The sequence below is a fragment of the Peromyscus leucopus genome, chromosome 20 (assembly GCF_004664715.2).
Source record: "Peromyscus leucopus breed LL Stock chromosome 20, UCI_PerLeu_2.1, whole genome shotgun sequence".
NCBI lineage: Eukaryota > Metazoa > Chordata > Mammalia > Rodentia > Cricetidae > Peromyscus > Peromyscus leucopus.
In genome coordinates, this window is record NC_051080.1 from 19,348,624 (window position 1) to 19,376,226 (window position 27,603).

At 45.8% G+C, this 27,603-nt stretch overlaps 2 protein-coding genes across 2 annotated transcripts in view; one reads left to right on the forward strand and one right to left on the reverse strand.

Moving 5' to 3' along the window:
- Positions 1-984: 984 nt before the first annotated feature.
- Positions 985-16,240, reverse strand: Ribc2 (RIB43A domain with coiled-coils 2). The gene is given in 8 exon segments (XM_028878111.2): positions 985-1,150; positions 2,013-2,179; positions 4,374-4,453; positions 4,456-4,600; positions 9,178-9,296; positions 11,995-12,339; positions 15,114-15,195; positions 15,921-16,240. Coding segments are annotated over 8 exon segments (1,149 nt in total). The 5' UTR covers positions 16,053-16,240; the 3' UTR covers positions 985-1,071.
- A 76-nt stretch (positions 16,241-16,316) lies between these two features.
- The window catches only part of Smc1b (structural maintenance of chromosomes 1B), a 76,545-nt gene continuing 65,258 nt past the window's right edge, over positions 16,317-27,603 (forward strand). Inside the window, exons 1-4 of the mRNA XM_028878133.2 lie at positions 16,317-16,476; positions 23,349-23,537; positions 25,016-25,128; positions 25,215-25,418. Coding sequence (XP_028733966.1) covers positions 16,368-16,476; positions 23,349-23,537; positions 25,016-25,128; positions 25,215-25,418 — 615 coding nt within the window. The 5' untranslated portion in view covers positions 16,317-16,367. The remainder of the gene's footprint in view (positions 16,477-23,348; positions 23,538-25,015; positions 25,129-25,214; positions 25,419-27,603) is intronic.

Consider the following 27,603-nt stretch of genomic DNA (forward strand, 5'->3'; position numbering starts at 1 on the left):
TAAAGGACAGGCCTTCAAGGGTATCTGTTCATACCTGTGGCCAAAAGTGATGGCCATTGAGAGCACGCTGCCATACTGAACTGGTGACCTCAACTTGGTCTGACCGTCCTGAAAGCCCAGCAGCTGTGGACAGTGTCGGTGGTGGCCTGTTTCCTAGAGAATGCATTTGTGATGGGTAAATGTGGAGGTCTCCTTGGTCTGGACATCCCCTCAAGTCTTTATCATCCTGGGGACACCCAGACCAAAAAGGCGCACTCTTGCTGGCAGGAGGTCAAGTCGCAGTGGGGATGGAGCGGAGGCGACATGGGTACTTTCTGGACCACATCCCTGAAGGGAGGGAATGCTAGGTTCTGATGACCGGGTGTGGTACAGGGTTGCAAGCTGGAGCAGAGGCTAGACCCTAGGATGGGAGCTACACCATGGCAAGGGAGGGAGGCTGAGCAAGCAGCAAGGGTACTGGGCCCTCCCCCAACCAGCGGGGCTTCTAGGGCCACTGGCTTTTGTTACAGCAAGAAATAAAAACTGATGCTTTATGGAAGCCACTGTTGCCTGGGTCTTTGTTACAGCAGCAGGGAGTTGAAAAGGCTGAAAGCCAGACTTGCCGGGTTCAATCCTGAGTGCTGACATTTCCTTGCGGTGGGGAGGAGGGGCGGGAGAATCACACCATAAACCAGATGTGTGCCTTGAAATCAGATTCTCCTACTAGACAATGGCAGAGTTACTGGTCAGCCTCTAGGATGAGAATCCAACAAAGGAGGGCTTCACAGAGCACATAGAACAACACCTATGATGCTCACTGAATGAGCTGGTGACTGCAGCAGCCAGCCCAGAGCTTGAGCGGCACACCGGCCCTCACTGTGCCTGTCCCCTGGTCCACTGTGCCCTATGTCCACAGCATTCCCCACCAAGGTGGTGAGACCCCTGGTCCACTGTGCCTTATGACCACAGCATTCCCCATGAGGGTGATGAGACTTGATGGAGATGTCCAGACCAAGGAGCAGGTTTACTTTGAAGTAAGTGTGAGTCCCAGGGCACCATACTACTATAAACAAGAAAAGAGAGTCTTTTCCATTAGCGGCTTCTTGTATTAAACTGTGAGAAATAATCTTCTGTGGGTTGACTTGAGGAAGCTTCATCCATTCGTTTTTTCCTAATAACAAAAGAAAGGAGGAGCAAATATGTGAGGCCAAACCTACAAGTATTTTATCCTCACACTATAGAATCCATTCCAACACTAATGAGCTCAAAACAAGAGTCCCCCGGGCCTAGAGAGATAGCTCAGTGGCTGGCTGGGAACACTTGTTGCAGAGAACCCAGGTTCAGTTTGCAGGACCCACGTGGAGGCATCCAACAGCCCGGTAACTCCAGTTCTAGGTGGATCTGATGCTCTCTTCTGGCCTCTACGGGCACTGCATGCAAAGGGTACACAGGATTATGCAGGCCAAACACCCACACACGTTATTAAAAATGCGTCTTTTTGTAAAGAGGCCTCTCCGCTACTCCTCAGTGGTGACACTGAAGTCAGAGGAAGGACTTGATGGCAGTGACTCATGGGGCCATCCCACATGCGGATGACTGTCCTTTCCAGCCCCAGTGGAAGCCAGGACAACTGTCAGACACAGTGTTCTGACTGCAGCAGACCCCAGGGTTCCCCTCAGGACCCGAGTTCAGGATAGAAGAACAGCTGTGTGGGCCAATGTCGCCTGGTGCTTGGATGCTAGTTTATCTGGCATGGCTGCATCCTGTAGCCACTCTTATAGCCACTCTTGGGGTTCTGTCTGTCCCCAAGTGACTCTGGCACGTGAAAGAGCCTGGGAGCCCTGCTTCCCTCTGCCTGGAGAGGCCACACAGTAGGCGGCTTCTGAACCCCAAGGCTCAGCCACGGAGACTCCTCCGGAAAGCCCTCCCCGCTTCCCCCGGTGACTCAGAGTTCCTCAGACACCTAAGGCACACACGGTGACCTACGGGTCTGCCCACCTACTCCGCACCTCGGTGAGGTCCCCGACACTCACTGTAGATACTGATCCCTGGCCAAGCTGAGGTTGCTGCAATCCAGGGCCCTGCGCAGTTCCCGCTGCAAACGCTGCTGCTGCCGCTCATGCAGGAGGCTCGCGCGGGCCTTCTGGATCCTGCGACGGTCCCAGTCCATGATGCGCTGGCGTTCTTCCTCCTGAAGCCTCTGAAGGCGGGAAAGGGGGGGTTACCACATTCTCCCGGGGCCAGGAGCTCCGGGGGGGGGGTTCATCTAGGAAACCTGGCCTCTTATGGATGGAGAAACTGAAGCTTGGAGAAGGGGAAGGGAGGTCACGTGACATCACCCACCCTACCCTTATCCTATGTGGCTTGACTGCTTTCTGGCCTCAAATAGCACTGATGCTCTCTTATTCCTGAAGGAACTGGAGACTTGGCTCCCACAGTACTCCCAGCCAGGCTGATCTCTATCAGGTCCTCAGGAGGCTTCCCAGCTGGCTTAGCAAGCCAGATACCACCTCAGCAAGCTGCCCAATATGGGGATCGTCTGTGGAACCCCTGAGCATGCTGCCATTGAACCTCACCCCGTGACAACAGTGTCGCCATGAGGGTGTGGGCAACAGTCTAGTTTGAGATGTTCTGCCTTTCAGCCCTGGCTCTGCACTCCAGATTCTTCTTTGCGAAGCATGAGGCCCTCCAGGGGACACTGGATCAATGCAGAGAAGTGGCTCCTGAGAGCTCAGCTTGGTTAGCTTCCCACAAATGATCTCCCAGGAGAAGCAACTGGGTGGGCCAGGTTGAAGGAAAGATGAGCATCCACACCAGAGGAGCTGGTGGTGTCCAGCATGGCCTCGTGTCAGGGCCAAAAGTCAGCCTGCACTGGCTTAGCCACCTGCCACCTGGGAGGAGTGGCCTTGCTTCTGGGAATCTCAGAGGCCTCTGTACAAAGGAACTGTTAAAGACACCACAGCCAGCAGCACACCTGCCTCAACACGAGCTCCATTTCTGGATCGCCCGAGGACAGAAAACACGGAGAAGCCAGAGCACCAGAGGCATGGAGCAAGGGCCTGAGCAAGATTCTTAGTGTGGTCTTTCTCCCTCTGTGTGGTCCTGCTTCCTGAGTCTTCTAGATTAAAAACTGGACCAAAATGCAGGGTTTAGGACAGGGAGCACCTCTATTCCACAGCCTAGCTGAACAGATGTATGACAGACAGACAAGGTCTTCCATTTTCGCCCTGTGCTCTCCACCACAGAGCAGCCCGTCCTCACCCCAGCACTTATGCCTGCTGGGTTGCTGAGGGGCCAGTCCACATCCTGGGAGTGTGTGGTGCAGGGACTCTTGACCCTCCAGGAACACTTTTCCTCCCCCGACCTCCAGGACATCCCTCTTGGCATCCATCTACCCACTCCTTCCCTGGCTGCCTTCAGCAGGTTCCCGCTTTGGAAATGACGGCCATGCCTGAGCCCCAGACCTCGGGGCTCCTTTCCTGTCTTCCTCACCCATGATCACACCCAGGATTGCTACGGTATTACTTTCTGTAGTTGACAACGCCAAACATAAGGCTCTAGCCTAGACCTTGTTCTGAGTCCTGATCACAAACCCTGCTTCCTCCTCAGTTTTCCCCACCTACACCTTACCTGGAAACTGTAGACAGCAAATGGTAAGAGTCCCAGTAGTCATCATTCTTTCATTCTTAGTAGAGAACCACTAGCGTTACGTTTCCCAATGTCCTTTACAGTTGGAGTAATCTAAATGTTGTCCAACGAAACAATGGCTGGGAATGTCTTGGGAAACTCCTTTAAAATGTTATCCTGACCTCTCCTGCTCCACCGTTTCCTCGTGTGTGTGTGTGTGTGTGTGTGTGTGTGTGTGTGTGTGTGTGTGTGTGTGATGGCTGGTGTTTAAGCAGTCATTTTGCACAAAGGTAGGACCAGGTGCCCAGGACGGCAGAAAACAGCGGCCATAGAGCTGCTATTTGAGCCCGAGACTGTTCTGAGGGCTGATTACAGACAGATTCTACCTTGTTTAAAATGCTGTAGTTGGGGCTTTTTGGTTTCTGTTGCCACAGCAGGCAAACCTAATCTCATAGAGGCCTAGTGGACATCATACAGTTAACACATCCGAAGCTGTACTTGTGAGCCCCAACACCACCAGCGTGCCCCTCCCACCAACTTCCCATCTCTGTAGACACCAGTTCTATCCTCCAAAAGGCCTGAAGTCATCCTTCTCTCACACGCGCCCCACATATCATATGTGCCCATAGCTTTTGGCTCTTATCCCCCCACCAGACTGAAAACTGCCTCCAGCAGAGGAAACTCTCAGAGTGAACATGCATACGGGAGCTGGGTGTCGGGGTCACTCCGGGGTGCAGAGGCGGCTCTGTGGCCCAGGAGGGGCTCACCAGCTTCTCCTGGATTTGCTGCTTCTGAACGTAGTGGATCTCTTCCAGCTGCTCCCGGCTCATGCCCTTCCAGCGGTCAGGACCACACGGTGAGGCCCGAAGGAGCTGGCGGCCTGCTGTGGGTTCTCAGAGAGCAGGTCCCCGTGTAGCAGGTTAGTGATCTCGGCCAGGTTGTCCTCTTGCTCCTGCTGCTTCTCTTGCCTCTTCCTTTCTGCCAGCTCCACAATCTGTGCAGAGAAAGACCTCAGAATACGCTAGCGTGATGTCAGGGTCAAGACCTCATCCCGGCCCTGGCTGCGGGTTCGAGACCCTGGGCTACCAGAGCACTGTTGGGCAGCGGCTGGGCGTTGGGTCGTTCCCCCACTGGGCTAGGTACAACTGTGGGTCTCTGCACCAATCTGTCAAAGCAAGGAGCTGCCCTACTGGCTCGTCTCCAGTGCAGGGCAGTGTGCCTCCCACGGTTCCTAAAACCTTCGGACATCTGCAGGCCACCACCACAAGCTGCCGCAGTGGTGACCTCTAAAGAAAGGTGGAGGCACATTGCGGCCTCAGCAGTCCTGACAGTTTCAGCACAGCCCCCATTACAAATGAATTCCTGCTGATTCACCGCTCAGAGCCTGGAAGTGAGGGCTGTGTGATTTGATTAGTACGCTGGCCCTCTCTGGCCTGCAGGTAGTTCTCTGTACCATCAACAGATGGTGTGATGGTTATCCTGGGTTGTCAGCTGGACTACATCTACAGCTGCTGAGACGCGTGTGAGGGATTTTTTTTTTTTTTTTTTTTGATCATTTGAGGTAGGAAGACCGTAGTGGTTTGCATAAGAATGGCTCCTAATGGGTCATACATTTGAATGCTTGGTCCCAAGGGAGTGGCACTAGTGGAGGATGAGAAGGATTAGGGGGTGTGGCCTTGTTAGAGGAAGTCTGTTGCTGGGGGTGGGCTTTGAAGTTTTAAGAGTCCACACCAGGAGCCGGGCGGTGGTGGCGCACACCTTTAATGCCAGCACTCAGGAGGCAGAGCCAGGTGGATCTCTGTGAGTTCGAGGCCAGCCTGGTCTACAGAACAAGATCCAGGACAGGCTCCAAAACTACACAGAGAAACCCTGTCTCGAAAAACAAAAACAAAAACAAAAACAAAAACAAAAACAAAAACAAAAACAAAACAAAAACAAAACAAAACAAAACAAAAAAAAGAGTCTACACCAGGCCCCTGGTCTCTCTCCCTGCTGCCTGTGGGTCAGGATGAAAAGTCCTCAGATACTGCTGCATTGCCATGATGCCGCCATGCTTCCACCAATGATGATAACTAACCCTCGGAAGCTGTAAGCAAACCTCCAGTTAAACGTCTTCTTTCATAACAGTTGCCCTGATCACGGTGTCTCTTCACAGCAATAGAACACTGACTAAGACAATGACCCACCTTAAATCTGGGCCACACCTGGTAAAGGACACGGGAGAAGGAAGCCCTTGCTCTTTGCCTGTCTGCCCTCGCTCTCACTGGCAAGGTCATCCCTCCACTGGCCTAAGAGCCTACATCCTTGGGACTCTGAGGTATACTGAAGACCACCGGAGACATCCGGCCTCATGGACCAAATGGACAACTACTGGGTTCTTGGACTTTCTGTCAGGAGTCAGCCGTTGTTAGAACAGCCTGACTACAGCCTGTAAGCCAGGCTAGTAAACCCCATTTTTATAGAGAGATTCATTCTATCGGTTCTGTTGCTCTAGAAAACCCTGATTAATAGAGATGGATTAGGAGACACTTCCCAGCGCTGGTTGTTCTTCCTAGAGAAGAATGGGCAGAGGACTTGAAAGGCAGAGGCTTGCCAAAGGCCAGCTGCCTTGTCACTCAGCACAGGCTTTGTGGCAGGCAAGACCAAATTCAAATATTTGCCATTTAGTATTTGGATGCCCTTGGAAAATCGCTCAGCTCTTCTGAGCCTTTTTTAATCAATGAAAAGGCATTAATCAGCTTCTCTGGTAGGACTGTCAAATAGCCAAACATGCTAGGGAATCGTTGCCAGGGTTAAAAATATCAGCCACTGGGGTTGGAAAGAGAGCTTAATGTTTAAAGGCAGAGGACCTAAGTTCTATTCTCAGCATCCACATCAGGCAGCTCCCAGCTTCCTATAACTCCAAGCTCCAGAGCATCTGACACCTTGGCTTCTGAAGGTACCTGCATTCATATGGCACACACGCATGTGCGCACACACAATTAAAAATAATAAATTTTAAAATAAATAGTGGCTACTGTTCAGAGTCCTGATGATGGCCTAACACACAGTGTGCATCCTCAAACTGAATAGAGAGCAGGTGAAACAGTTATTACGGCTGACTATGACATTGTGCCTGACCATTTATTCTGCCCTACAAAATGTGAGCAAGGCACTCGGGAGGCAGAGCCAGGCGGATCTCTGTGAGCTCGAGGCCAGCCTGGGCTACCAAGCGAGTTCCAGGAAAGGCGCAAAGCTACACAGAGAAACCCTGACTGGGGGGGGGGGAATGTGAGCTGATGGTTGTGCAGCTTCCTGGAGGACACCGATGGGACCAACCACATCCTTTTCTTTCTGTGCTGCTGGAAGCCTGGCAGTTGCTCTGACCTAGCCAAGCTGGGAGGGACATGTAGCAGAGGGGAACACTGGTTTCGTGTGGAGAGCCACTGAGGTCTGAGGCCGGCCTTACCGAACAAGAGTTAGTGAATACTGATGGGTAAGGCGGGCATTGCCTTCCCCCTCATTCTGCAGATGACAAAACAGACCTTGAAGGACTTTGCCTAAGGCTGCAGAGAAGGGCTTTTTGACTTGAACCTTGCTGGTAGCCTCTAAGCCTGCATGCTAAACCCCAATGTCACACCACCTTCTTCTTCATTTTTTTTTTCCCGGAAGCTGAGGACCGAACCCAGGGCCTTATCAAGCGCTCTTGCAAGTGCCCTACTAATGAGCTAAATCCCCAACCCGTCACACCACCTTCTAATGAAACGAGCAGTCCCCACTGTGCCTGCCCTGCTGACACAAAATGGCCTGCCTGGAAGGTTCTTTTCTTTTTATGGACAGAGTCTCTTTCTCTAGCCCAGTATGGCCAGGAACTCATTGTACCATAGCCTTGGAGTGCCAGAATTACAGATGTGGACCATCATGCTTGGTGTGGAATTTTCTTTGAATTTTAATGTGCCTGGCTAGATGGCAAAGTCCGGTTCCAGTCAGGAACAGGAGCTGTGGAGGTCGAAGTGCAGCTTCCTCGGGCGGAGGCACTGTGACAGTGCTCCCTTGAATATCCCTTCACCCAGGAGCTGTGCGGTCTGGAGGTAACACTGTAGATGCTTATTAGAACAGTATGGAATGAGCCAAGCTTAGTGGTGCATGCCTTGAACCCTGCACACAGGTGGGCAGATCTCTGTGAGTTCGAGGCCGGTCTGGTCTACATAGTGAGTACCAGGACAGCCAGAGCTACATAGTGAGACCCTGAATCAAAAAAAAAAAAAAAAAAAAAAAGTGTGTGTGCTCATGTATACATATATGTATATATGTATAAGTGCACTGCACGCACATGTGCATGCACAACACACACACAAATGTACAAATCCATGAGTGAGACACCATGGTTCTATCCCATGAATCCCAGAAGTGCTCCCAGGAAGAGCTCGGTCCACATCTGCTGAACTATAAATAAACACTGAGTGACTGTCAAGAGCCATTGAACTGTCAAGAGCTCCCTCCATCCTGCCCTTCACTGTGAGGCCTAGAGCTAAGCCTTCCCTCTGTAAAACAAAAGGACTGGGTTATGTCTAGGTTATGTTTGAGAACACTTGCAGCTTGCAGGTGTGAATCTGTCCTCTGGGTCCCTCACCAACACCGGCAGTCTGCCCACCTTTTCCTCTCCCCACTGCTGGGGACCAGGTTTCTCTGATTCACCTCAGCCTCTCCGAGTTTTGATCATGGCCCATTACAGAGCATTTTACTGCATTGCATCTCACAGATTCAGCTCACGGTGTGTTACTACCAACACCACAAACACAGCATGCGCTACAGAAAACCCACCCGGGCACCTGAGTTCTCTCTGAAGGTTAAGGTGAGGTTAAAGTAAATGCCAGTAGGGTGCAGTGGCCTTTAATCCCAGCACTTGGGAGGCAGAGGCAGGTAGATCTCTGTGAGTTCGAGGCCAGCCTGGTCTACAGAGTGAGTTCCAGGACAGCCAGGGCTTCACAGAGAAACCCTGTCTCGATTTAAAAAACAACAGCAACAACAAACAAACAGAAACCAGTAAATGTGAAATAAATTCAGCCATCTTCTTCCTGAGACCATAGGTCTAGACACAGGGAGAGCTGGTAAATCACCTGAGAATCGAACTGCGGGGAGGAAGCAGTTTCCAAAGGACAAAAGAACTTGGATCAGCTTCAGGAGGGGCTTATGGGGAAGCCAGGCAGTTGAGAAGAGCAGGATGCTATTGGTCTGCACTGACTGCCTGATTACTGAGCTTATGACATGATGAGAACAGAGACCAGCCCAGGCCAGATGGTGTTCATCTGAGCAGATGCTCCTGTTGTCCCGTTCTGGAGGTTTTAAAAACCAACACCCTCCCCCGCCCCTGCAGCTTGCATGGTGAAGTTTCCAGGTTTCAGTCTGAGTTGAGGGACAGGCCAGATCAGACCTCACCTACTTCTATCCCAGGATGAGCCCTGTCAAGGGCTCTGTCAGAGCTGGTGGTGTGAGTAGTCTGAACTTGGGGCCCCTCACAACTTAGGGAGCCCCAGGGGAAGCTGCTGTGTGCATGTCCTTCCCTTCAGACCGAGCTCAGGGTGAGTATACCTGGTTCTTGTTGAACTCTTTCGTGGCGGCACAGACTTCCTTCCTGGTGAGGCCTTCCAGCTTCTGCAAGTCTCGGGCGGTTTCATCAAACTTGAGTCTTGTCTGCAGGTAGTGATCTTCTGCCAGGAGACAAGGTGCCATCAGCCTGAGGGTGCCCACCAGAGGCACTACCTATGGCATGGTGATTCACACTCATTTCTTACCATGGAAGAGAAGATTGAGGGAGTGGAGGGGGAAAAGCTACTTGCCTCCCAGGTTCTGGAAGAGCTGGATGATTTAAGTGTAGCTCGTAGATCTTTGTGAGTAAGGGGTACTAGTGATTCCAGTGGTTGGATGATGTCTGCTGTGAACTGGTGATGTCTGCAGCAGTTCAAGGGTACATTAGTTAGGCCTTGCTAACCCTGGTCTAATCAGGAGGTGGTTTCAGCCTTACAAAGGCAAGAGGTGGCAGGGACCAGGAAAAGGGGCTGTAGAAACCAGACAAGACCTGGAGCAGAGTGCACAGATACTTGTGGAGTGGCAGCAGAAATTTGCCAGGCCAATGGGGGGGTGGGCAAGGTGAGGTGAAATTGGAAGGCATCAGGAGTGAAGTAGAAAGGTTTGGAGTCAGAACAGGCTTCCAGACATGGCCTACAGCAGCTATTGCTTAACCTCTGTGCCCCGCCCCGCCATCCCCCCATCCCGCCCTTATCCGAGGCACAGTGCCGACATGCAGTGGACATATGAAAAGTCAATGGTCAGCAGCTTCTGCTCTGTGTACTTGTGCTTAGAGAGGCTCCTCATTATCTCCAAAAACAAGGAGCATACTCTGTGAGGTGCTGGGGATGCAGGGCCTCACACATGCTAGTCAAGTGCTCTAGCACTGTGCTACAGCGCAGTCCCGAAGAACCAGACTCTCTAGGCTTGGCTTTCTGGCCTCGGCACACCTTCATCCTCAGCTCACTCTTCATCTGTTAATCTGTCAGGCACGGGGCAGTGATCAAGAGCCTAGACTGGGCCCCACATTGCTCAGGATGCACACAACCCAGAGGTGAGAAACTGGGGTTCAAAGCACACAACCTCCCCCAAACAGATGTACAAAGTGTCCATAGAGGAAAGGGAGGATGAGAGGAAATGATGGAAATACCTGACTAGGGGAGTTGGAGGGTAGGGACCAAGAAACTGCTTTTCTAGGAGACTTTTATTCAGATCTGAAGGACTAAATGGTCAGGGCAAGTGCAAAGGCCCTGAGGTGGGAGACATGTGATGGAATCCAGAGTGAAAGAGCCAAAATGTTCGAAATGCCATGAGTAAGGTGGAGACATCAGCTGATGCTGTCCAGGCGAGCAGAGGCCCAACGTGTACAGTCTATGGGCTGTTTTATATCTTATTCTACATCCCACGAAGACATTAGATAGCTTTGAACCAGGACGAGGGCATGGGTGTGGCATGGTCCAACTTGACATTATTTGAGAAGTATCATTCTGCCGGACATGTTAGGAATGGACTAGAAGGGGGAGTAAACAGTTAGGAAGCCACTAGCAGAGGTCTAACCAGGTGAGAAAATTCGATGCCACTGTGGTGCCAAAAGGGATGACGGGAGGTGTGCAGTTCAAAGTATACGTAGGAGGTAGAAGGGGCACAATGGAGGATGGCTGAAGATGGGCTCAGGATGGCCTCTCGGCTCTCTGGTTTGACAGGCAGGGGGAGGCTGGAGGAGGAGCAGCTCCAAGAGGGCAACCAGCGGAAGAACTGGCCGGCAAGTCCAATCAAGGGGGCTGAGGCTGAGAGCTGACTTCAGAGAGGGGAGCAGGAGGTCGTGGGCCAGGCTGGCCACAGCAACGCGAATGGACAAGGTGGCCAGAGGAAGAGGCTGGGAGGGAAGACAGCAGGGAGAAAAGAGGCGTGGAGGGGCCCAAGCTGAGCGAAGGGACTGAATTAACACAGGGACAGGAGCAGTTGAGGAGGGCAGAGCGGTAGCCCCCACATAGCTCTGGTTTGCTCTTCCTGGCAGCTCTTCCCTGTTCTGTCACCAGTGACCTGCTCAGAGCTGGCTGCTGCTGAGAGTGCCTGCCAAGGAGGGGCTGATGGCCTCCACAGAGGCAGGACATTTTTTTGTTCTCCATAGAGAGGCCCTTTCATGTCTGAATCCAGAGGTTCTCTGGGTCCAGTGAGTCCTGGTGAGAACCTGCTAGCACTGGGCCTGGGACTGGGCTCCCAAAGTACCCCGTGGAACCTCCATTTCACACCCAGGCAACTTGGAAGACCTTTCTGTTTTTTTTTTTTTTTTTTTTTTTTTTTTTTTTTTTTTTTTTTTTGGTTTTTCGAGACAGGGTTTCTCTGTGTAGCTTTGCGCCTTTCCTGGAACTCACTTGGTAGCCCAGGCTGGCCTCGAACTCACAGAGATCGCCTGCCTCTGCCTCCCGAGTGCTGAGATTAAAGGCGTGCGCCACCACCGCCGGCGGAAAGACCTTTCTATATACTTTCATTCATCTTCTCAGCAGGCTCTGCTTCAGCTCCTGCCTCCAGGTTCCTGCCCCACATGAGTTCCGCCTTGGCTTCCCTCAGTGATGGACTGTGACCTGTGGGTTAAACAAACCCTTTCCCCCCAAGATGCTTTTGGTCATGGTGTTTTATCACAGCACACTAGGGCAATAGAGTGATCAGAAAGCGTTTCCTGTACTGTGGAGGCACGTTTGGAGATGTCGACTCCTAGGGCTGATGATGTTGTGACTTTTGTAATGTTGGCAGAGCTTTTAAAAGCACCCACAAAAACTGAGCTAGGGGTTTGACTTGCTGGAAAGACTCTTGAGATCCACTTATCTTCTCTTTCATTACCTGCAAGTTTGTGGTCAGCCCGCGCTCGCTCCCATTCTCTGTGCTGTTGCAGAGACCATTCTCTGTTCTGTTCCTCTTGGAACCTCTTCCTCTCTAGGAAGTTTAAGTCCTCTCCCATGAACTTCTGCATTCCTGATATGGTGTTCCTCATGTCACAGTCTGACACCCGGGCTGGGAGATCTTTCTTAAGGGCCAGGGGGTCAGACAGATCGAACTCACGGCGAGTTTCTGGCTTCTGAAAGCTCTGCTGGAAGTCATTGATAGCGCAACAGAGTTGTTTCCTGTCCCTCCGTTCGCGGTCATGTAGTATGCACATGACTTTGTCATTGTGCCTCATTTCAGCAGCTACGAAAGACACAAGCATACATATAAGCTAAGATGAGTAAAAATGAATCCACTTTAAAACCAGTTTTCATGCCTTAAGGACAATGTTCCCAAACTGTAACATAGCCATTAAAAGAACAATATCCACATATGTGGTGATATTGTGTTCCCCAAAATATTGTGCACCCTAATAAACTTATCTGGGGTCAGAGAACAGAACAGTCACTAGACACGGAGGCTAGAAAATGGTGGCACTCACACCTTTAATCCTAGCCTTCTGGAGGCATGGATCTCTGTGAGTTAAAAGTCACACTGGAAATAGCCAGGCATGGTGACTCACACCTTTAATCTCAGGAAGTAATGGCAGAAATCAGAAAGGTATGTAAGGCGTGAAAACCAGGAACTAGGCTGGTTAAGCTTTTTAGGCTTTTGAGCAGCACAGTTCAGCTGAGACCTATTCTGGATGAGGACTCAGAGGCTTCCAGTCTGAGGAAACAGGTTCAGCTAAGGAATTGGCAAGGTGAGGTGGCTGTGGCTTGTTCTGCTTCTTCCAGCATTCACCCCAATGCCTGGCTTCTGGGTTTGTTTTTATTAATAAGATCTTATAAGATTTGTGCTACACACATATATAAAAAGCACCTATAAACAGACCTTAAATACACAGGAAAACCAACTGAAAAATGAGCACAGGCTAGCAAAGGCAAAGCACTGTGAAGAAACCCAAGTGGACAACATACTTAATATTAAGGAATATTAACCTTTCATGGGATACATCAAATGAATATCAGGCAGAACACTTAAAATGCTGTCTATGGCATGCATCAGTAATGATGTGAGGAAGGAGATTGAGACTTTTGCACTCACTGCTGTTGGAGCATAACTTGGTACACTTCTAACAAAGCAATCTGACCCATCAATTTAACTCCAGTACACTCTCACATGTGTACAAGGGACATAATACATGGACATTCACTGCAGCAGTATTTGCCAAAGATATTTTAAAATCTGGGTATGGTGGTATGCTGTGGATATCACTCTATATAAATAAAACACTGAGCAGTGACCAGCAGGAAGTATAGCGGGACAAAGAGAGAGAAATGGGAAAAGAAGAAGGAGGAGAACACTGCAGCCACCACAGGAGAAGCAGCATGTAAAACGCGGAAGCACAGCAGTGAAAGGTATAGATATAAAAATGGGTTAATTAAATAAAAAACAGTAGCAAAAGCGCATGCCATACAGTTTATAAGTGATATAAGTGCTGAGTGATTATTTTATAAGTGATTGTGGACTGCGGGCTTGGACTGAGAGAAGCCCTCCAGTAACAGTGGTACACACCTTCAGACCTAGCACTTGGGAGGGAGTGGCCTGCCTGCCTGGTCTACGTGACCTCTATGCTTTCATGGGCATGCTTACCTGCACATACATACCACACACACACACACAGACACAAAGACACATGAAAGCAAGTTATATTATTAAGGATACATTAACTAGTATATGCATAAACACATTGGAAATGCACACTTCTTTAGAGGAAAAAAAGGGGAAATTATAAGGAGGTAGGGGTACTTGTGTTATATACAACATAGTTCTCAGAACTCTTTAAGACATCTGAGACCAGCCGGGCAGTGGTGGCGCACGACTTTAATCCCAGCACTTGGAGACAGACGCAGATGGATCTCTGTGAGTTCCAGGCCAGCCTGGGCTACAGAGTGAGTTCCAGGACAGGCACCAAAACTATACAGAGAGACCCATGTCTCTAAAAAAAAACCAAAAAAAAAAAAACACCTGAGACCAACATGTCAAAATGACCTGGTTTACCAATAAACAAGATTTAAAAGTTTGGAAAATGTATAATAGTATAAAGAAAAGCAACTTCACTCATAATCCAACCACTCTAACAACGACTGATAACAACTTTTGTCTTTTTCTCATCATATATCTTAAAGCCTAAATTGACACATATTTGTCTCTACAATTACATGTCCAGCTCTTTCATATTTAAAAAATCCTATGATATATTAAAAGCCAAATGTTCAACAATTGGTGAAATCACTGGCCATGAAAGGAAAACTGGATTCTGTTTGAAATTTTGAACTAGAACCTAGTAAGCCTAGTGAGCTGTGGACATTACTGAGTTAGCTCAGAGGTCTGAGCTCCAGGATTTGTGTGTCACTTTACATCAACAGCTGTCCTCCATAGGTCAGCTTTGAGTTTGAAGTGAAGAATGTGCACGAGTGTGTGTTTAAGGCTTTCCCCTTTTAGAGCAAGGATTTTTAAAGAAAAAAATGAAAAACACTCCTTTTATTTAAAATATATTTCCTAAGATGTACATGAAAATTCTGTAACTCCTTTTTCCTGAGAGGAAGAATATGCTCATTAAGTCAACTAAGCACAAAAAATTGTGGATTTTTTTTTTTTTTTGTTTTGTTTTTCAAGACAGGGTTTCTCTGTGTAGCTTTGCGCCTTTGCGCCTTTCCTGGCTGGCCTTGAACTCACAGAGATCCACCTGGCTCTGCCTCCTGAGTGCTGGGATTAAAGGCATGTGCCACCACTGCTGGACAAAATTGTGGAATTTTTAAAAGGAGAAAGACCATGCAAATAATAACCGTGTGTGTGTGTGTGTGTGTGTGTGTGTGTGTGTGTGTGTGTGTGTGTGTGTTTGGATGTTCTCATTCATGCACATGCAGGGGACCGAATCCAGGGCCCCGAGAATACAAAGCATTTGCTCTGGTTTTCACAGAAATGAAGACACGAGGCCTTTAGTGATAGATGAACACTGTAGAAATGCTCACCAAAAGTTTCATCCCTAGCTTTCTCAGTTGCTTCTTTTATCTTCTGGTCACGGACTTGAACATCCCAGGCTTGTGTGTCTCCCTAGGAATGGACATGGGAGGAGAGGTTAGAGCCAGCTAGCATTATTCAGTAGGCCACAATCCCCCTCGTCTGGCCACAGCATCAACAAACTGCCTCCCCATGCTTGTATAGCTTTGTTTATAGCTGGGTGTCCTGCCTGTACTGTCAGCTTTCACCAGAGCATCCTTCACTTCCTTAACACACACACACACACACACACACACACACACACACACACCTCACACCCTGAAACCTGCACACACACACACACACACAACACACACACACACACACACACACCTCTCAACACTCTTCTGAGAAACCCTGCACACACACACACACACACACACACACACACACACACACACACACACACCCTCTCAACACTCTTCTGAGAAAACCCTGTGTGATTTCCCCTTCAGGCTCCGGTCTGTGCTGGTTGGTGCTGATCCCACTGCATTTTCTGTGGCCGTTTTAATAAGGCATTGCCTCTTTCACTACGTGGTAAACTCTGCAAGGTCTCCCACTTCCTGGACCCAACTCGGGCTAGCCAGGGCATTTGTCAGCTGGAAGAATGGAAAACTGAGCGAAGTAGGGGAAAGTAAACCTTGTCTCCATTCCCCCACTGGCTCCCGCTGGGACCCTGCTGGAGGGCTAAGGCTGTTCAAGTCGACCCAGCCAAACCTGGTGCTTCGATATAAACGCTCCTTCCAAGCACTGGCTCCTCTGCGTCCCCGGTGCCTCACCCCAATGATCCTGTTCCTGGCGTCGAAGACTCGTCCCTGCCTGCACAGCTCCATGTACCGCCTCTTGGCTAGGTTAGCGTCCTGGCGCAGGTCCTTAAGCATCGCTACCTCCATGGCTTTGGAATCGGGCATGAAACAGCCTTCAGAACACACACGGTAAGAAAAAGGCCACGGAAATAAGCAAGCTGCAGCTCTGAAAAGCAGCGCTCCCGAAAGTTCCGGCGCCGGCCTGTCCCGGCAGCCACCCGCAGCCCGCTTCCCGCAACAAGCGGCGCCGCAGAGATCGGATTCCCAGGGAAACGTCAACCAAGCCCCGTTGCTAAGGAACGGCGCCTCTCTCGCTCTCTCTCGCGCGCGCTAGTCTCGCGAGACTTGGCCAAAGCGCCTTCCCGCGCTTTTCCCTCCTGGCGCACGCACGAGGAAGCGGCTGAGGCGCGGAGGGCGGCCATGGGGCGGCTGGAGCTGCTGCTCGTGGAGAATTTCAAGTCGTGGCGAGGCCGCCAGGTCATCGGTCCCTTCAAGAGGTTCACCTGCATCATCGGCCCCAACGGCTCTGGTAACCGGCGCCCCGGGGCAGTCCGGCCTGAGGGGACGCGCCGGCCGCTGTCGCCCGCTGTGGACCCGAGAGGACCCAGGGGCCCCGGCCTGGACCCAGGGGCCCGTGGTTGGCCTGAGGGGACCCAGCCACTCCCAGTCCCCACTGTCACCCGCTGTAGGCCCGAGGGGACACCCCACTCCCCCCACTTCCTCTCCTCCGCCCCTTGACCCCTTGACCGCTGTAGGCCCGAGGGAACCCACTGTCGGCCTGAGGAGACCCAGTGACCCCCCAAGTCCCTGCTGTAGACCCGAGGGGACACCCCACTCCCCACCTCCTCCCCCCCTCCGCCCTTCCACTGTAGCCAGGTACCCCTGTCGCCTGAGGAGACCAGTGACCCCCATCCCTGCTGTAGACCCGAGGGACCCCCACTCCCCCCCCTTCCCTTCCCCCCTCCTCCGCCTTTGACCGCTGTAGGCCCGAGGGTACCCACTGTCGGCCTGAGGAGACCCAGTGACCCCCCAATCCCTGCTGTAGACCCGAGGGGACACCCCACTTCTCCCCCCCACTTCCTTTCCCTCCCCCTCCTCTCCCCCTCTTCCTGCCCCCTCCTCCTCCCTCCCTTGAGCGCCGTAGGCCTGAGGGTACCCACTGTCTGACTGAGGGGCCCCAGCCACCCCCAATCCCTGCCGTAGCCCCGCTTCCGGCTGATGCCCTAGGCCCGAGGGTACCCAGGGACCCGGGTGTCAGCCTGAGGGGGGACCCAGGGGTCTCTGTAGCCCGTTGTTGGCCTGAAGGGACCCAGGGTCACCCCCACCCCCTCCTCCACCCCCACCCCCATCACCCGCTGTAGGTCTGAAGGGGACCCAGGAGCCTGGGGCCGCTGTGGCCCGAGGTTTCACGGCTTCCTAAAGGACTGGGGCCAAGAGCCCCAGACTGCTCCGCCACCACCCTTGCCGGCTGTCCTCGCCCATCCCCAGCCCTCCTCCGCTGTCCTTCCCCACCGCCTCACCCCAACAACAGCAAAAACTGAGAATGAAATGGATTTGGCCTTTGTTGGAAAAACAAAACTCATAGTAACCCGAGCGTAGTTAATGTAAAGAGAGGGAATTATAGTGCCTAAAAGATAATTTCTAAAATAGGTTTCCTTACTGGTGCTGCGTTTAAATCATTCACAGCAGAGGTCTCCAGTCTGAACACAGCAGATCTGGTGTATTCATCTTTTTCAGCAAATGATTGTTAAGCTTCCACTGACAGGCCAGCAGTTAATGTTTACTAATCATACTACCTGAAGTTACCCCCTGATTCACCATCCGGCTTATTTTTTTCCATTTTGGATAATCTAGTGGTACAATCTTTTTTTTAAACAATATTTTCATATAAAAATAGTATACATGGCTGGGCAGCAGTGGCACATGCCTTTAATCCCAGCACTCGGGAGGCAGAGCCAGGCGAGTTCGAGGCCAGCCTGGTCTACAGAGCAAGATCCAGGACAGGCACAAAAGCTACACAGAGAAACCCTGTCTCAAAAAAAAAAAAAAAAAAATAGTATACATGTAACATACAAAACTTGAAAATAAGAATAGAAAATCAAACATTTCTTTACAATTTCAGAGATGATAGCTCTGTTCTTTTGGGGCATCTCTATACAGATTTTTCCCTATGTAAACTTAAAAAAAAATGAGTTAATATGTACTGTTTCTCCTTCAGAAGATTAGCCTTTCATTACATGTTCATCTGATGTTCAAATTTAGATTTCCTCAACTAATTTCAAAAAAGTTTTCAGCCAGAACCCTTTCCACTTCAGACCTACATAATGTATCAGAATGTTATATCCTTTAAATTTATCTTTAGTTTAGCTCAGTGCTTTTATTTTTAAATCCTTTCTTGGCTTCCCATAATCTAAAACATAAAGTTCAATTCCTTTAATGTAGTATGTTGTAATTCTTAGATAACTTATCCAGGCTTTTCTTTTACACTCCCAAGTATAAACTTTATAAAAGCAATATTCTGCTTTAAAAAAAAAAAACTGGAATAGTACCATGCTTTTTTTTTTTTTTTTTTTTTTTTTTTTTTGGTTTTTCGAGACAGGGTTTCTCTGTGTAGCTTTGCTACGCCTGGCTCTGCTTCCCGAGTGCTGGGATTAAAGGCGTGCGCCACCAACGCCCAGCTGTACCATGCTCTTTTATTCCTTTGTAACTATGATCAAGTTACTCTCTTTTCCTGGAGTGATATATTTACTTTTAACACTCCCCTCTCCAAATTGACTTATTCCTTGAAACTTAATCTAGAATTATTTCCTACAAAGCTAACTCAGTCGAGAGAAATGGCTCAGTGGTTGCAAGTACTAGCTGCTCTTCAGAGGACCTAGATCCAGTTTCCAGGACCCATGTGATAGCTCACAGCTGTCTGTAATTCTAGTTCCAAGGAATCTTGACAGCCTCTTCTGGCTTCTGCAGGCACCAGGCACACATGTAGTATGCATACACACATTCAGGCAAAACACTTATACAATAAAATTTTTTAAAAAGAGCCAACTTGATCTCTAGCTATTGGTGCTTCTGTTAGGTGTTTCTGTGGCATTTCACATTTTCCCTTAAAGTTATTATAGTATAATTTCCCATATTTATTGGAAATAATGTATTTTGGGAATCAAATATTTCACTCTAAAACATGTTTGACTTTGTGCCTCTTTTGTAAAATGCAAATACCAAGTTTACAAAAATTGTTGCAAAAAAAAAAAAAAAAACAGATGGCAGGTGTCCAGCACCAAAGTGGTTCAACAGATTGATCACATTCTCCCACTATAAGCACTTTAAAGCAATGAAAAGAAAAATCACAGCAAGTTTAAAGAGCTACTTGACTTTTGTTTGTGATTGTATCATCAGGCCACACCTCATTCTATGAAGTAGGATGGGTATTCTAGGAATAATAGAATGGTTGGCTTTTATAAGAACAATAAAAGTGGATTGGCCAACAGTGAGTTATGACAGGTTACTTTCCTTATACCTAGCTGAGGTAGATTGGACTCTCATTGGTTGTTGTGAGCTTCCTGCTTTCAGGACAAGTCTATGTGGGAATTTACTTCCTTCCTTAAAAGTACAGTTTGATTGTGTGGAACTTATATGAGTTATTCTATTGGTTTGGTGTCATAGTCTGGTATCTAGTTAAGAGGATAGTCCAAAACTGTGACTTCCATTAAATTTTGATAGAGCAAAACCTATATTTTACTGCTTTTTAGGCCTGGTACTTAACAGAATGCCTGGAACATGTTCAGAAAATGTTTGTAGAAAGAACGGATATTTTGAGGGCTAAGAGATCAAAGATTAAAGAGGCTTTTAAGAATTTTAAATAGGAAAGGAATGGCAAAAAGAAGAGGTACACAGTTATGTTTCGAGGAGTTTTCAAATCTTGGTTCATTTGTATTAATCAATCATAGCCTAAATTATAGCTCTTTCAGAATAGCTACTTTCTTAATGTTCTTGTAAAATTATTCAGAGCAGGTATCCTCAGTCTCTTGGCTTGGTTTGTTCAGTTTTTTCTTTCTTTTTTTAATAACAGATAGTTGTTAACACTAGTTGACAGATTAGCACTTTTCATTTCTCTTGCAATTATTCTATTCTTTCATCTTCCAGTTTTTTTTCATCTCCCAGTTTTATCTGTCCATATTTATTACCATTTGTAATTGTCTTTTTTGTTTATTATCTGACTGTCTTAAGAAAATACAGCTTTTTTACCTGGATGTGGTGGTGCATGCCTTTAATTAATTCCAGCCCTCAGGATGTAGAGGCAGGTGAATTTGTGAGTTTGAGGCCGTCCTGGTCTACATGGAGTTTAAGGCGGCCAGGGCCACATAGTGAGATCCTGTATCAAAAATAAAAAAATAAAAAAGCAAACCTTTTGGACACATACATTAATTGAGTGAAAAGTTTAATTGAGGAAAAACATTTTTGAGAAGATTTTCAATAAAGATCCATCAAAAGGTGTTGCTATTTGGCTTCCTTACTGCCACATGATTCAGTTAAGTGAATGTTCATTTTGTCCTACGTGTGCATCTTATAGTAGCTTTTAATATGAAGTTTATCAGTCTTCATAAGCCATAGTTTTTGCTGCTTTTTTTTTTGTTTTTGTTTTGTTTTTTCAAGACAGTTTCTCTGTGTAGCCTTGGCTGTTCTGGAATTCGCTGTGTAGATAAGGCTGGCCTCAAACCCAGAGATCTACCTGCCTCTGCCTCCTGAGAGCTAGGATTTAAGGCATGTGCCACCACCACCTGGCTGTTTTTGTAGCATTTTAAAAACTTATTATTGTTCTTTTTAGAAGGACTTTAACCCTCTAAAACCACCTTTGTTTACATTACTTTCTGGCACTGGAAATTCAAATTGCTTGTGTAATAGCTGAACTGACATTATATCTTGGAATTACAGCTATTTGTCTTCATAGTTGTGAAATGTTAGAAATAAGTTTGGGGTCACAAAGAAAAAGACCACCACTCCAGCTGAAGTATCTTAACAGGTGTCTTGATGAAGAGGGTATGCTTGGAAGAGCAAGCTCACTGAGACTGGAAGTACACTTGTTTTTTCTAAGGCAGATGGTGTCTTTTTCCCATTAGCTGGATTCTGACCTCAGTCTTGGCAACTGGCTAGTTTTAAAAGAATTGGGGCAAAAGAAATGAAGGAAAGCAGGAAGCAGTCAGCCAATTAATTCACTTAAGTTACGGGAATATAGTAGAACCTTGTGTAGGAAAGGATTTACTTGGTGAAGAGATAAAATACTTGAATTCCTTGTTTCAAAAACAAGGTTGGTTTTTGTTTTGAGACAGGGTTTCTTTGTGTAGCTTTGGAGAAGCTATAGATCTGTAGACCAGGCTGGCCTTGAACTCACAGAGAGGCCTTGAACTCAGAGATCAGCCTGGCTCTGCCTGCCGAGTGCTGGGATTAAAGGCGTGCGCCACCACTGCCTGGCTCAAACACAAGGTTTTTTGTTTAGTTTTTTGAGACAGGTTCTCACTCTGTAGCCTCAGCTGGCCTGGAGCTTGTTATATAGACCAAGCTTGCCTTAAACTCACTGAAATCCACCTGCCTCTACCTTCTAAGTGCTGGGATTAAAGGTGTGTACCACCACAACTGGCTTAAACACAAATTTTATAGTTTTGGTAGAACTCATCTTAAAGGTTCCCCATATAGTGTAAATCTACCAGTGGGGGTGATGATCTCCAGGACAACCCTCTGGTTTGGTGATTTTCTGGGCAATCCTTCAGTGTGTGGCATATAGTTTACCCAGGGTTGTCATGCATGACAGTGGAGAGGTACAAAGCAAACTCAGCACTGGGAAAAGCTGAATTCTTAAGCAGTAAGTTCTCATGTTGAAACGCCACCAAGAAACCTCATGGACTCTGTGCAGGGTTTTTAGTGGGAGATAGTCATGCCCTCTACCCAGCACATAACCAAATTCCAAACTCCTAGAAAGGAAGCACATATTAAATCCCAGTCATGTCTCACCAAGTGTAGGTACCATATGCCATTCTTACCAAGAAATTATAAAAACCCTGCCCAGATCCAAGTATAAAAATCATGAAGATTCTAGCAGTCTCAATTTATACCTTGAGAATATCCTACATTCAGTTAGCATTTAGCTTTTTAAATTTTTTCTTGTTTGTTTTTCAAGACAAGGTTTCTCCAGACAGCCCAGGCTGTCCTGGAACTTGCTCTGTAGATCAGGCTCGCCTCTTAATTCACAGAGATCTGCCTGCTTCTGCCTCCCACGTGCTGGGGTTAAAGTATTGTGCCACCACTGCTCAGCTAGCTTTTAAATTTTTTTAAATATAGAGGGATATGGTGCTATTATAATGTTTATGTAATTATTTCCCTATTTATAAAATGGGAGTTATGGAAATAGAGATGTTAAGTAAATTGCCCTGTGTGATATCTGTAACATGAATTTCTAAACGGTTGTATTAATGGAAACAAACCCAGAGCTAGGTATTGGGGTGAACGCTGAAAGATCAGAGAAAAGAACAAGCTACAGCCAACCTGACCTTGCCAGTTTCTCAGCTGATCTTGTTTCCTGAGACTGAAAGCCTCTGAGTCCTCACCCAAATGGATTTCAGCTGAACTGCTGCTAAAAAGCTTAAAAAACTTAAAAAGTTCCTGGTCCTCAAGCCTCATATACCTTTCTGCTTCCTGCCATCACTTCCTGGGATTAAAGGCATGTGTCACCATGCCTGGCTGTTTCCAGTGTGGCTTTGAACTCACAGATCCAGGCGGATCTCTGCCTCCAGAATATTAGGATTAAAGGCGTGTGCTAACACTGCCTAAACCTGTTTAATACAGTGGCTGTTCTGTTCCCTGACCCCCAGATAAGTTTATTGGGGTGCACAATATATCAACCACAGATATCCAGGAATAGGATAGAGCTGAGGTCTATGTTTGTTTTGTTTAATTTTATTTAGTTAATTAGTTTTTTATTCATGTGTTTATATCCTTACATTCACACCTCTGCCACAGCTACATGGGAGAAACATCCACCTACTGGAGTTTTTCAATCACATAGATTTTGAACATTGATCAAACAAGAATTCTGAGACTTGCATATTGGCTATATTTCACTTGTGTTGATGGTTTGATTTCTTTGGCTCTCAGAAAGTTTTTCAGTCATTAAGAATGAATCTTTTGGGTGGTGGCGGCACATGCCTTTAATTCTAGTACTCAGGAGGCAGAGGCAGGTGGATCTCTGTGAGTTTGAGGCCAGCCTGATCTACAAAGTGAATTCTAGGACAGCCAGGGCTACACAGAGAAACCCTGTCTTGAAAAACCATACCAATAATAATAATAATAATAACAATAATAATAATGATAATATAATAAGAATCTTCCTTCACCTTTTTTCTTCTTCAGGAAAATCTAATGTAATGGATGCACTTAGTTTCGTAATGGGAGAAAAAACAACTAATTTAAGGGTGAAAAATATTCAAGAACTTATTCATGGAGCACATATTGGAAAACCTGTTTCTTCTTCTGCAAGTGTAAAAATTATATACATAGAGGACAGTGGAGAAGAGAAAACTTTCACAAGGATTATCCGAGGTAATTGTGTGTGTGTGTGAGAGAGAGAGAGACAAACAGACAGACAGACAGACACACACACACACACACACACACACACACACACACACAGAGAGAGAGAGAGAGAATTTTAGTTTAGTGTCTGATTGCCTACTCTTTCTTGGAAGTGTAAGATTTACAATTCATCAGCATAGTGAATAATAAATTCTTCCTTAGAAGCAAATAACAACCTGTTTTATTCCCTAGTAAGTCTCTTGCTTAAGCAGACTCACTTTTTCAATACTTTTACTGTCAAGTAACATTTTTATACTTGGATATTTGTCTAAGATGGAGGGAGCCTATCTCTAAATAGAGACATCATAAAACTTCTTTCTCTGCTTCTATGTGCTTGTTTTCTTAGTAAATAATTATATTTTGGCCTATATACATCTAAAAGCAACTTGAATAATATGTTTATTTCTTATTATTTATTTATGAATTCCCTATATTGCTCTAATAAACTATTATGGCTCATCTGTAATAAGTGTATCATGCAAGGACTTTATAAAGTCATGAAAAGTAGATATATATTTTATTGCTTTTATTTGTTGCTGTTTTCTTTCTAGTTCACTAAGATAAATACTCACTCCCTCACTCCCTTTCTTGACAGGGCCTTGATATGTAGTCCAACTGACCTTTATTTAGCTCACAATCCTACTTAGGCTCTCAAGTATAGACATTGCACACACGTGCTACCATGTCTGACTTCACTACATTTATAAAGTATGAAAACTATTATTAACCTAAATTATATATCACTTTAGACACATAATTAAGTATTTCTGCATTTTATCACTTGGAGTAGTCATTGGCCAATTTTTCTCACTCCCTTTTGGACATTTATTGGTTGTGATGGGTTCTCAATGTGCTGTTAACAAGATCAAGTGATCCTTCTAAAGGTTCTGGAACTCTGGGCCAAGTCACCATACCTAGTCTTTGGCTTTTTAACTGAGAATTCTCCATTTCAATAAAAATTTCTTTTTTCACTGTATTTAAAATTGTAATGATTTCCCCCACATGCAGAAACATCCTATCTTTCCTTATAGATACCACTTTCTCACATGTTATTTATTTTATTTGAATATTTTGTTTATATCTCTAAGATATAAACTTTTTGAGGTAAAACACTTTTTTTCTTTTTTCTTTTTTTGGTTTTTTGAGACAAGGTTTCTCTGTGTAGCTTTGCGCCTTTGCTCCTTTCCTAGAACTCACTTGGTAGCCCAGGCTGTCCTCGAACTCACAAAAATCCGCCTGCCTCTGCCTCCCAAGTGCTGGGATTAAAGGCGTTTGCCACCCCTGCCCGGCGAGGTAAAACACTTTTTATGTTACTACTGTGAAATAATCTTTAGTTTATAATACATATATTTGTTGAGTAATTAAATGAATTTATGTATAGGTATATTAGTTATATACCTACTTCAATAAAAACATTCTATAACAGTTTATTTTGTTTATTTTAGGGGGATGCTCAGAATTTCATTTTGGGGATAAACCTGTGAGTCGTTCTGCATATGTAGCACAGTTGGAAAAGATAGGCATAATAGTCAAAGCACAGAACTGTCTAGTTTTTCAGGTAAGTAGTTACACTCATTTGTTTTGTTTGCTTTTAAAACATGTTACCTTATTTTACATGCTGTTGTGCCTTACTGTTACTAATAGGGAACTGTAGAGTCCATTTCTATGAAGAAGCCCAAAGAGAGGACTCAATTTTTTGAAGAAATCAGTACTTCAGGAGAGTTTATAGGAGAATATGAGGAGAAGAAAAAGAAGTTACAAAAAGCTGAAGAAGATGCACAATTTAATTTTAATAGAAAAAAAAATGTAGCCGCAGAGCGGAAGCATGCAAAAATCGAAAAAGAAGAGGTAAGATGTCATGAAAATGTCACCAATAATTATTACATATTAAATAGAAAAAATTCTGTTTAAATTATAAGTTATTAGCCAGACATGGTGGTGCACAATTTTAATCCTAGCACTTGGGAGGCAGAGGCAGGTGGATCTCTTAGTTTGAGGCCAGCCTGGTCTACAGAGCTAGTTCCAGGACAGCCAGAGCTATACAGAGGAAGTATGTCTCAAAAAAACTAAAAAGAAGCAAACAAAAACCCCACATTATTGGCTGTGGGATACTAAAAGTTTCCATCAGTAATATAAAACAAAATCTGGCATTCAGTAAAAAAAAAAAAAAAATTTAAAAGGTAAATAGTTTTTAACGTTTATTTTGTGTGTGTATGTGTAACACAGATCCATGTGTGGTGGTCAGAACACCTTGCAGGCGTCAGGTCTCTCTTACCATGTGGTTCCTGGGGATTGATCACAAGCTGTCAGGCTTGGCAGCAAGTGCACTTACAATGCTGTGCCATCTTGCTGCCCCAAGATAAACTTTTTCTATATGTCTTCCGTATAAGACAGTACAGTAGAGGTACTCGACACTTTTGGATCTTGACTCTTATACACTTGTAAAAGTTACTGAGAACCAACCCCAAAGAGTTTTTCATAGCAAACTGTATTGCCAATATTTATATGTTTTACTTATGTTTCAACTTTATTATTTTTTATGTGCATGGGTGTTTTGCCTAAATGTGTGTATTTGTATCATGTGTCTGGGGCCTGTAGAGGCCAGAAGAAGACAATGAATCCTCTGGAACTGGAGTTGCAAACTGTTGTGAGCCACCATGTGGAAGCTGATACTCAAACCCTAGTCCTCTGGGAGAGCAGCCAGTGTTCTTAACTGCTGAGCCATTTCTTCCGCTCTGTTTATTCTGTTTTAAATTAAAACTCAATAATTTTTAATTGGTTAAGCTCATTTTATGTTGACATAGCTAATATATTTTTAATGAAAAATAACTACATTTCCAAAACAAATTACAAGAACAACATTATATGTTTTTATATTCTGTAATGTCTGGTTTAATAGAACATAGTTGTATTCTCACAAACATTTCTGATTTTTTTATATAGGTGATACATTATAACTCAAGCTTTCCCCAAACCATTTCCTCATGAAGTATTTACTGTTCAAAGCCTCATTTAAATTGCTGTCTCCTCCTTTCTATCATATTACTAATTTAGTTTCCTTTGTAGCATATAATTCTGTATAAAATTACCTTGTTTATTTTTGTTTGCTTTTTCATTAGTCTCTGAGTCCTCTACCCTCTATTAGAAAAACTGGAATATAAGCTTTGTAAGAATAAGGATGGTTTATCTCATTTTATTCTCAACCATATTCCCAACACATAAAGCAGGATCTGCTTTATAGCTTAGTAAATATTTGAGGAAATAAATGGAAGGTGAATATATTCCTTATTAGTAATATTGCTCATTTTCTTCATATTGCGAATGTGTTTATATGTTCTGTATTTTGTTAGTGAGAAGGGGTGGGCAGTAAGTCAGAACATAGTATTTAAAGCATACTGAAATAGCTTATAGACTAGCAGAACTTAAAACATTTTCATAAAGACAATTAGAATATTCGAGCTTCCTGATTATTTTTTTACAATATCCTTGGCAGGCATCTGTTTACAAGTTACTAGTTAAACTTTGTTGACTAGGACCCTGCCTCATGAGGTGATGGCCTACTCCCTTGTTTTCCTTATTGCTAGCGCAAATGCTAAGAGAATTCTTCCTTTTCATGTGTAATTTAAAATTCTGATAGTCTTATTAGTTTTATCAGTGTAAAAATTACTTCTTAGATCAAGAATTTTACTTGGAGTCACTGTAAAGTGGCTAGGGACCTATTTATATAATGCTCCTTTCACTTTATAGTAAAGAAGATGATTCCAGCAATGTTAAGGAACTTGTCAAGACTTTCTGAGGACCCATGTTGACAGGTGCCACTTCACTGCCACAACCTGGTCACTGAGTGCATGAATGCAAACTCATTTTTTGGTTGCTGTTTTATTTTAGAAGTATATTAAGAAACCTTTAAATAATTCTACTTTTTTCAGGAATAATCTTTCTTAGATGAATGTGGTGGTACACACCTGTAATTCCTGCACTTGAGAGATGAATAGGAAAATCAGTTGTTCAGGGTCATCCTCGGCTGCATAGC